The 10671-nt window shown below is 40.7% G+C and overlaps 2 protein-coding genes across 2 annotated transcripts; both read left to right on the top strand.

Moving 5' to 3' along the window:
- The first annotated feature begins 6 nt into the window (after positions 1 to 6).
- LOC103523874 (vitellogenin-1-like) lies at positions 7 to 1276 on the top strand. The gene is made up of 2 exons (XM_008488884.1): positions 7 to 780; positions 935 to 1276. Exons 1-2 carry the CDS (start codon positions 130 to 132, stop codon positions 1079 to 1081), a joined length of 798 nt encoding a protein of 265 aa, XP_008487106.1. The 5' UTR covers positions 7 to 129; the 3' UTR covers positions 1082 to 1276.
- A 7156-nt stretch (positions 1277 to 8432) lies between these two features.
- Positions 8433 to 10612, top strand: LOC103523873 (vitellogenin-1-like). The gene is made up of 3 exons (XM_008488883.3): positions 8433 to 8601; positions 8731 to 9343; positions 9537 to 10612. Exons 2-3 carry the CDS (start codon positions 8731 to 8733, stop codon positions 10595 to 10597), a joined length of 1674 nt encoding a protein of 557 aa, XP_008487105.1. The 5' UTR covers positions 8433 to 8601; the 3' UTR covers positions 10598 to 10612.
- The last annotated feature ends 59 nt before the right edge of the window (positions 10613 to 10671 follow it).

Raw genomic sequence — 10671 nt, 5'->3', positions numbered from 1 at the left:
AACGCCAAAATCCAAGTCAACAAGAAAGACCAAAGAGCCTCCAAGAACAGCGTTACTGAAGTCACCGACAACCAAAACCAAAGAATTGCTCAGATCTACGCTCTGCCCAGTGGAGAAGTCATCGTCAACATGCCCAACCATGGACTTAGACTCAACTACGATGGAAGCCGCGTTCAAGTTCAAGCCACCGACCGTTTCAGAGACGGAGTTCGTGGACTCTGTGGATCTTTCACTGGAGAAAAAGCCACCGACTTCATCACCCCAAGAAACTGCATCGTCAGAGAAGCCAAAGACTTCGTTGCCACCTACTCCTTGTCCTCTAACAACAGAGACAACTCCAGACTCTCTAACCAAGACTTCTGTGCCCCCAAGAGACAAGTTCAATTCCAACAAGTCATCAACGAAAAGAACATTGGACGTTGGGCTGACGCCAAACGATTGAATCTGCAAGGACTCTGGGGATTTTTCAACAAGAATGATGATGATGATGATAACAGCAGCAACAGCCAGAACAACTCTGGAAACAAGAACAACAGACGTAGCCCCAGACATGGAAACAACAGCCAAAACAGTAACGAAAACGACAGCAACAACCAAAACAGCAATGAAAACAACAGAAACAACCAAGGCAGCGACGAGAACAACAAGAACAACCAACAACGTGGAAGTTCCAGCCACCGCCTCATGGTCGTTGAACAAGGAAACCAACTGTGCTTCAGTACCAAGGCCATGCCCCAATGTAACCAAGGATACCGTGCTGAAAACACCGTTGAAAAGAAGGTACGTGATCACTAATTAATTGTATAATGATAACAAATTACTAGGATTCCTTACCATGATAGCCAAACATACACTGAACACAGAATAAGGTATGATTCTACAATCCCAAGGACATTGAATAAGTTACTAACTAATTTGTGTTTTCTGTTTGCAGATCGATGCCCACTGTGTTCAAGACGGACAGTTAGCCAGACAATGGAAAGAACAAGCTCGCAGAGGTGAACACATCGCTGCCATGCAAAAGAAAAACCCCAACAAGACCATCACCGTTGAAGTACCAACCAAATGTGTTGCTGCCTAAATAGAACGGCACAACCTTGGAATAACTTCCCATGGGATTATTTATTTTGTAGAATAGTTGAACTTAGTCGTAGATTTAGAATTTAGCACGTAGAGTAGTCCTTATTTAGTTAATTAGTAGTAGATCCCACCAATGTAGCTTTAGTTTCCTAGAGAAATATATATGTAAACATGAAATATCAGCACAGAAAGTAAATATTCTTCTTCTTTTCCTTCTAAATATATCTTTCTAAGCTTGAAAATCATGATACTATTTTACTAATAGTATTTATAAAGGATGTCAAAATTAAATAAATTCATTAATACTGAAAATTATGAACAAATATAATAAACTACTCAGTGAAAATCCAAGACTCCTTTACATCAAGGGGGTTCAAATCCCGACCAAGAATGATGGAATTGTATCCTACAATATGACAACAGTAAAAGAGCGCCCTACATATAGTGGGTACTATGCTTCTTGCTTCTACGTCTAAATCAACAGTCTAAATTTTAAAACAATAAATCATGCACTACAAGCACGGCGAACATCATGACCGAACCGTACATTTCCCGAAGTTTGTCTCGCGGACACTTTTATCTACATCCTATAATGAACCTCTCTGCAAAGTTAGAGATCCCTGAGACGAAAGGTAAAGTCAGTAAAAAGCCGAATTCCTTTACCTCTTTTTCCAATGTTAAGCCCTGAATAGCAAAACTTAGGAAGTTGGAACTCAATAATGACCGACCCTACATTTCAGGAAATCGGGCCCAGGGCCTTTTTTGATCTACATAATTTATTGAACCTCTGGGGGTTTAGTTTGCTTGACTTAGTCTGAAATCTAAAGTCCCGAGGACGGAGAATTTTTTTCAACTTTCTTCAAAATTATGGCCGAAAATAGCGGCCAAACCGTACATTTCTCGATGAACGTCCCGCAGACACTTTTGATCTACATTCTATAATGAACCTCTCTGCAAAATTTGAAACCCCTGACCCGAAAGGTAAAGTCAGTAGAAGACCGAACTCCTTTCACTCGTTTTCCAATGTTAAGTTCTGAATAGCGAAACTTTGGTCCTAAATAACGGCCGACCGTAAATTCTTGGAATCCGGGCCCAGGGCCATTTTTGATCTACATTGAACCTCTGGGCTTAGTTTGGTTGACTTGGGCCGTAATATAAAGTCCTGAGCACGGGAGAACTCTTTTCGACCTTCTTCAAAATTATGACCGAAAATAGCGGCCGAAGCGTACATTTCTAGAAATTCCTCCCGCGGACACTTTTGATCTACATCCTATAATGAACCTCTCTGCAAAGTTTGAGACCTCTAAACCGAAAGGTAAAGTCAGTAGAAGGCCGAACTCCTTTCACTCTTTTTCCGATGTTAAGGACCGAATAGAGGAACTTTGGCCTTAAATAACTGCCGACCGTAAATTTCTGGAAACTCAGTCCAGGGCCTTTTTTGATATACATAATTTATTGAACCTGTAAGTTTAGTTTGCTTGACTTAGTCCGAAATATTTTCGACCTTCTTCAAAATTATGACCGAAAATAGCGGCCGAAGCGTACATTTCTAGAAATTCCTCCCGCGGACACTTTTGATCTACATCCTATAATGAACCTCTCTGCAAAGTTTGAGACCTCTAAACCGAAAGGTAAAGTCAGTAGAAGGCCGAACTCCTTTCACTCTTTTTCCGATGTTAAGGACCGAATAGAGGAACTTTGGCCTTAAATAACTGCCGACCGTAAATTTCTGGAAACTCAGTCCAGGGCCTTTTTTGATATACATAATTTATTGAACCTGTAAGTTTAGTTTGCTTGACTTAGTCCGAAATATTTTCGACCTTCTTCAAAATTATGACCGAAAATAGCGGCCGAAGCGTACATTTCTAGAAATTCCTCCCGCGGACACTTTTGATCTACATCCTATAATGAACCTCTCTGCAAAGTTTGAGACCTCTAAACCGAAAGGTAAAGTCAGTAGAAGGCCGAACTCCTTTCACTCTTTTTCCGATGTTAAGGACCGAATAGAGGAACTTTGGCCTTAAATAACTGCCGACCGTAAATTTCTGGAAACTCAGTCCAGGGCCTTTTTTGATATACATAATTTATTGAACCTGTAAGTTTAGTTTGCTTGACTTAGTCCGAAATATTTTCGACCTTCTTCAAAATTATGACCGAAAATAGCGGCCGAAGCGTACATTTCTAGAAATTCCTCCCGCGGACACTTTTGATCTACATCCTATAATGAACCTCTCTGCAAAGTTTGAGACCTCTAAACCGAAAGGTAAAGTCAGTAGAAGGCCGAACTCCTTTCACTCTTTTTCCGATGTTAAGGACCGAATAGAGGAACTTTGGCCTTAAATAACTGCCGACCGTAAATTTCTGGAAACTCAGTCCAGGGCCTTTTTTGATATACATAATTTATTGAACCTGTAAGTTTAGTTTGCTTGACTTAGTCCGAAATATTTTCGACCTTCTTCAAAATTATGACCGAAAATAGCGGCCGAAGCGTACATTTCTAGAAATTCCTCCCGCGGACACTTTTGATCTACATCCTATAATGAACCTCTCTGCAAAGTTTGAGACCTCTAAACCGAAAGGTAAAGTCAGTAGAAGGCCGAACTCCTTTCACTCTTTTTCCGATGTTAAGGACCGAATAGAGGAACTTTGGCCTTAAATAACTGCCGACCGTAAATTTCTGGAAACTCAGTCCAGGGCCTTTTTTGATATACATAATTTATTGAACCTGTAAGTTTAGTTTGCTTGACTTAGTCCGAAATATTTTCGACCTTCTTCAAAATTATGACCGAAAATAGCGGCCGAAGCGTACATTTCTAGAAATTCCTCCCGCGGACACTTTTGATCTACATCCTATAATGAACCTCTCTGCAAAGTTTGAGACCTCTAAACCGAAAGGTAAAGTCAGTAGAAGGCCGAACTCCTTTCACTCTTTTTCCGATGTTAAGGACCGAATAGAGGAACTTTGGCCTTAAATAACTGCCGACCGTAAATTTCTGGAAACTCAGTCCAGGGCCTTTTTTGATATACATAATTTATTGAACCTGTAAGTTTAGTTTGCTTGACTTAGTCCGAAATATTTTCGACCTTCTTCAAAATTATGACCGAAAATAGCGGCCGAAGCGTACATTTCTAGAAATTCCTCCCGCGGACACTTTTGATCTACATCCTATAATGAACCTCTCTGCAAAGTTTGAGACCTCTAAACCGAAAGGTAAAGTCAGTAGAAGGCCGAACTCCTTTCACTCTTTTTCCGATGTTAAGGACCGAATAGAGGAACTTTGGCCTTAAATAACTGCCGACCGTAAATTTCTGGAAACTCAGTCCAGGGCCTTTTTTGATATACATAATTTATTGAACCTGTAAGTTTAGTTTGCTTGACTTAGTCCGAAATATTTTCGACCTTCTTCAAAATTATGACCGAAAATAGCGGCCGAAGCGTACATTTCTAGAAATTCCTCCCGCGGACACTTTTGATCTACATCCTATAATGAACCTCTCTGCAAAGTTTGAGACCTCTAAACCGAAAGGTAAAGTCAGTAGAAGGCCGAACTCCTTTCACTCTTTTTCCGATGTTAAGGACCGAATAGAGGAACTTTGGCCTTAAATAACTGCCGACCGTAAATTTCTGGAAACTCAGTCCAGGGCCTTTTTTGATATACATAATTTATTGAACCTGTAAGTTTAGTTTGCTTGACTTAGTCCGAAATATTTTCGACCTTCTTCAAAATTATGACCGAAAATAGCGGCCGAAGCGTACATTTCTAGAAATTCCTCCCGCGGACACTTTTGATCTACATCCTATAATGAACCTCTCTGCAAAGTTTGAGACCTCTAAACCGAAAGGTAAAGTCAGTAGAAGGCCGAACTCCTTTCACTCTTTTTCCGATGTTAAGGACCGAATAGAGGAACTTTGGCCTTAAATAACTGCCGACCGTAAATTTCTGGAAACTCAGTCCAGGGCCTTTTTTGATATACATAATTTATTGAACCTGTAAGTTTAGTTTGCTTGACTTAGTCCGAAATATTTTCGACCTTCTTCAAAATTATGACCGAAAATAGCGGCCGAAGCGTACATTTCTAGAAATTCCTCCCGCGGACACTTTTGATCTACATCCTATAATGAACCTCTCTGCAAAGTTTGAGACCTCTAAACCGAAAGGTAAAGTCAGTAGAAGGCCGAACTCCTTTCACTCTTTTTCCGATGTTAAGGACCGAATAGAGGAACTTTGGCCTTAAATAACTGCCGACCGTAAATTTCTGGAAACTCAGTCCAGGGCCTTTTTTGATATACATAATTTATTGAACCTGTAAGTTTAGTTTGCTTGACTTAGTCCGAAATATTTTCGACCTTCTTCAAAATTATGACCGAAAATAGCGGCCGAAGCGTACATTTCTAGAAATTCCTCCCGCGGACACTTTTGATCTACATCCTATAATGAACCTCTCTGCAAAGTTTGAGACCTCTAAACCGAAAGGTAAAGTCAGTAGAAGGCCGAACTCCTTTCACTCTTTTTCCGATGTTAAGGACCGAATAGAGGAACTTTGGCCTTAAATAACTGCCGACCGTAAATTTCTGGAAACTCAGTCCAGGGCCTTTTTTGATATACATAATTTATTGAACCTGTAAGTTTAGTTTGCTTGACTTAGTCCGAAATATTTTCGACCTTCTTCAAAATTATGACCGAAAATAGCGGCCGAAGCGTACATTTCTAGAAATTCCTCCCGCGGACACTTTTGATCTACATCCTATAATGAACCTCTCTGCAAAGTTTGAGACCTCTAAACCGAAAGGTAAAGTCAGTAGAAGGCCGAACTCCTTTCACTCTTTTTCCGATGTTAAGGACCGAATAGAGGAACTTTGGCCTTAAATAACTGCCGACCGTAAATTTCTGGAAACTCAGTCCAGGGCCTTTTTTGATATACATAATTTATTGAACCTGTAAGTTTAGTTTGCTTGACTTAGTCCGAAATATTTTCGACCTTCTTCAAAATTATGACCGAAAATAGCGGCCGAAGCGTACATTTCTAGAAATTCCTCCCGCGGACACTTTTGATCTACATCCTATAATGAACCTCTCTGCAAAGTTTGAGACCTCTAAACCGAAAGGTAAAGTCAGTAGAAGGCCGAACTCCTTTCACTCTTTTTCCGATGTTAAGGACCGAATAGAGGAACTTTGGCCTTAAATAACTGCCGACCGTAAATTTCTGGAAACTCAGTCCAGGGCCTTTTTTGATATACATAATTTATTGAACCTGTAAGTTTAGTTTGCTTGACTTAGTCCGAAATATTTTCGACCTTCTTCAAAATTATGACCGAAAATAGCGGCCGAAGCGTACATTTCTAGAAATTCCTCCCGCGGACACTTTTGATCTACATCCTATAATGAACCTCTCTGCAAAGTTTGAGACCTCTAAACCGAAAGGTAAAGTCAGTAGAAGGCCGAACTCCTTTCACTCTTTTTCCGATGTTAAGGACCGAATAGAGGAACTTTGGCCTTAAATAACTGCCGACCGTAAATTTCTGGAAACTCAGTCCAGGGCCTTTTTTGATATACATAATTTATTGAACCTGTAAGTTTAGTTTGCTTGACTTAGTCCGAAATATTTTCGACCTTCTTCAAAATTATGACCGAAAATAGCGGCCGAAGCGTACATTTCTAGAAATTCCTCCCGCGGACACTTTTGATCTACATCCTATAATGAACCTCTCTGCAAAGTTTGAGACCTCTAAACCGAAAGGTAAAGTCAGTAGAAGGCCGAACTCCTTTCACTCTTTTTCCGATGTTAAGGACCGAATAGAGGAACTTTGGCCTTAAATAACTGCCGACCGTAAATTTCTGGAAACTCAGTCCAGGGCCTTTTTTGATATACATAATTTATTGAACCTGTAAGTTTAGTTTGCTTGACTTAGTCCGAAATATTTTCGACCTTCTTCAAAATTATGACCGAAAATAGCGGCCGAAGCGTACATTTCTAGAAATTCCTCCCGCGGACACTTTTGATCTACATCCTATAATGAACCTCTCTGCAAAGTTTGAGACCTCTAAACCGAAAGGTAAAGTCAGTAGAAGGCCGAACTCCTTTCACTCTTTTTCCGATGTTAAGGACCGAATAGAGGAACTTTGGCCTTAAATAACTGCCGACCGTAAATTTCTGGAAACTCAGTCCAGGGCCTTTTTTGATATACATAATTTATTGAACCTGTAAGTTTAGTTTGCTTGACTTAGTCCGAAATATTTTCGACCTTCTTCAAAATTATGACCGAAAATAGCGGCCGAAGCGTACATTTCTAGAAATTCCTCCCGCGGACACTTTTGATCTACATCCTATAATGAACCTCTCTGCAAAGTTTGAGACCTCTAAACCGAAAGGTAAAGTCAGTAGAAGGCCGAACTCCTTTCACTCTTTTTCCGATGTTAAGGACCGAATAGAGGAACTTTGGCCTTAAATAACTGCCGACCGTAAATTTCTGGAAACTCAGTCCAGGGCCTTTTTTGATATACATAATTTATTGAACCTGTAAGTTTAGTTTGCTTGACTTAGTCCGAAATATTTTCGACCTTCTTCAAAATTATGACCGAAAATAGCGGCCGAAGCGTACATTTCTAGAAATTCCTCCCGCGGACACTTTTGATCTACATCCTATAATGAACCTCTCTGCAAAGTTTGAGACCTCTAAACCGAAAGGTAAAGTCAGTAGAAGGCCGAACTCCTTTCACTCTTTTTCCGATGTTAAGGACCGAATAGAGGAACTTTGGCCTTAAATAACTGCCGACCGTAAATTTCTGGAAACTCAGTCCAGGGCCTTTTTTGATATACATAATTTATTGAACCTGTAAGTTTAGTTTGCTTGACTTAGTCCGAAATATTTTCGACCTTCTTCAAAATTATGACCGAAAATAGCGGCCGAAGCGTACATTTCTAGAAATTCCTCCCGCGGACACTTTTGATCTACATCCTATAATGAACCTCTCTGCAAAGTTTGAGACCTCTAAACCGAAAGGTAAAGTCAGTAGAAGGCCGAACTCCTTTCACTCTTTTTCCGATGTTAAGGACCGAATAGAGGAACTTTGGCCTTAAATAACTGCCGACCGTAAATTTCTGGAAACTCAGTCCAGGGCCTTTTTTGATATACATAATTTATTGAACCTGTAAGTTTAGTTTGCTTGACTTAGTCCGAAATATTTTCGACCTTCTTCAAAATTATGACCGAAAATAGCGGCCGAAGCGTACATTTCTAGAAATTCCTCCCGCGGACACTTTTGATCTACATCCTATAATGAACCTCTCTGCAAAGTTAAATGGGTTCTTCTAAAAGTTACTGTCTCGATTTAAGCTCTTGATTTTTCTTTGGTATTTCCAGATGCTGCCGCTACTGTAGTTGAAATCCTGACCGAATTCGAAGGAAACAACAACGCTCAATATGTTTTGACTGCTGCCATTGCCAAGAGCCCAGTTGACAAGAATTCCAAGTTCCTGTTCTTCTACCATGCTTCTCCGGCTCAATCATCCAAATTTGAAGTAAGTATAAAACAAATCTATCGTACAACATTGATTCAACATTTCACAGTAGGTAGAGGAAAAATTTGAATGTTACAAAAGGCCTAATCAAAAGCTCTCTTAAATAACCATTTTCCCTTTCACTTTCAGATGGCTGTTGCCGCCACTGCTCAAGTTCCCCAACTTTCCGAAATGAACTTCATGAGATCTGAAAAGGAAGACCCTGCCATGCAAATCGCCGCTGAAGCCATGTGGGGAGAGAATGCTCAATCTGGAGCTAAAATCAGCATCAAGGCTAAACTCGAACAATCCGAACAACGCAAACAATACATTGCCAACCACCCACAAGCTGAACAATGCAGAAAACAAATGGAACAAAGAGACTATGCTCTCAATGCTTGCCGCAACGTCACTGCTAGATCCAATGCTCTTGATGAATACTCTCTCACCATCAAATACGAAAAGATCCCACAAAAGCTGATGAACGCAACCTACCAACTCTACAGAATCGCCCGTTACGCTGGATTTGCTTACAATTCTGAAAATGTTGTTGCTGTTTCCAACCAAGCCGACCAATTGAAAGTCAGAGTGAACATTGCTGAAGACCACAAATCCGTCAATGTTTCCATTGAAGCCCCACACGCCAACTCTCAATTCAACAACCTCCCACTTTCCAACATGGCTAAACACATCCTCATCCAAAACGCTCAATACGATGTAGACCAAAGAGTAGGATACGCTGCATTCAATGGCCAATACAACCGTGAGTATAATTTTACAGAACATACACAAACAATTGCTCAATTGCACTTGTATGCATTGTCTTGTCATTTTTAGTGTTAAAAGAAAATTTCAGTTAATGGTTGAATGGTATTTTCAAATCGCAAATAAAATACATAGGTTGGGTACTTACCTTACTTAAAGTACCTAATACTTTTGCTAATTTTGTGTTTCAGCTGTGTGTGTTGCTGATGGATCATCCGGTCAAACCTTCGACAACAAGACCTACCCACTGAACCTTGAAAAAGACTCTTGGTACGTGCTCATGACTTCTGCTCCCAAACAAAGAAAAGACAACAGAGTTGACTACAAAACCCAAAGACAAGAAAACGTCACCATCCTGGTCAAACAATCCGGAGAAAACAAAAAGGAACTCAAAATCGTCTTGAACAACGGAGAACATGTTATTGACATGCAACCCTCTTCCTCCAACAACGATGGTGCCAACGCCAAAATCCAAGTCAACAAGAAAGACCAAAGAGCCTCCAAGAACAGCGTTACTGAAGTCACCGACAACCAAAACCAAAGAATTGCTCAGATCTACGCTCTGCCCAGTGGAGAAGTCATCGTCAACATGCCCAACCATGGACTTAGACTCAACTACGATGGAAGCCGCGTTCAAGTTCAAGCCACCGACCGTTTCAGAGACGGAGTTCGTGGACTCTGTGGATCTTTCACTGGAGAAAAAGCCACCGACTTCATCACCCCAAGAAACTGCATCGTCAGAGAAGCCAAAGACTTCGTTGCCACCTACTCCTTGTCCTCTAACAACAGAGACAACTCCAGACTCTCTAACCAAGACTTCTGTGCCCCCAAGAGACAAGTTCAATTCCAACAAGTCATCAACGAAAAGAACATTGGACGTTGGGCTGACGCCAAACGATTGAATCTGCAAGGACTCTGGGGATTTTTCAACAAGAATGATGATGATGATAACAGCAGCAACAGCCAGAACAACTCTGGAAACAAGAACAACAGACGTAGCCCCAGACATGGAAACAACAGCCAAAACAGTAACGAAAACGACAGCAACAACCAAAACAGCAATGAAAACAACAGAAACAACCAAGGCAGCGACGAGAACAACAAGAACAACCAACAACGTGGAAGTTCCAGCCACCGCCTCATGGTCGTTGAACAAGGAAACCAACTGTGCTTCAGTACCAAGGCCATGCCCCAATGTAACCAAGGATACCGTGCTGAAAACACCGTTGAAAAGAAGGTACGTGATCACTAATTAATTGTATAATGATAACAAATTACTAGGATTCCTTACCATGATAGCCAAACATACACTGAACACAGAATAAG

Source organism: Diaphorina citri, unplaced genomic scaffold, assembly GCF_000475195.1.
Source record: "Diaphorina citri unplaced genomic scaffold, Diaci psyllid genome assembly version 1.1 scaffold49772, whole genome shotgun sequence".
Classification (NCBI taxonomy): Eukaryota; Metazoa; Arthropoda; class Insecta; order Hemiptera; family Psyllidae; genus Diaphorina; species Diaphorina citri.
Note: the sequence above shows the minus strand (reverse complement) of the source record. Positions and strands in the feature narration are given on the sequence as shown.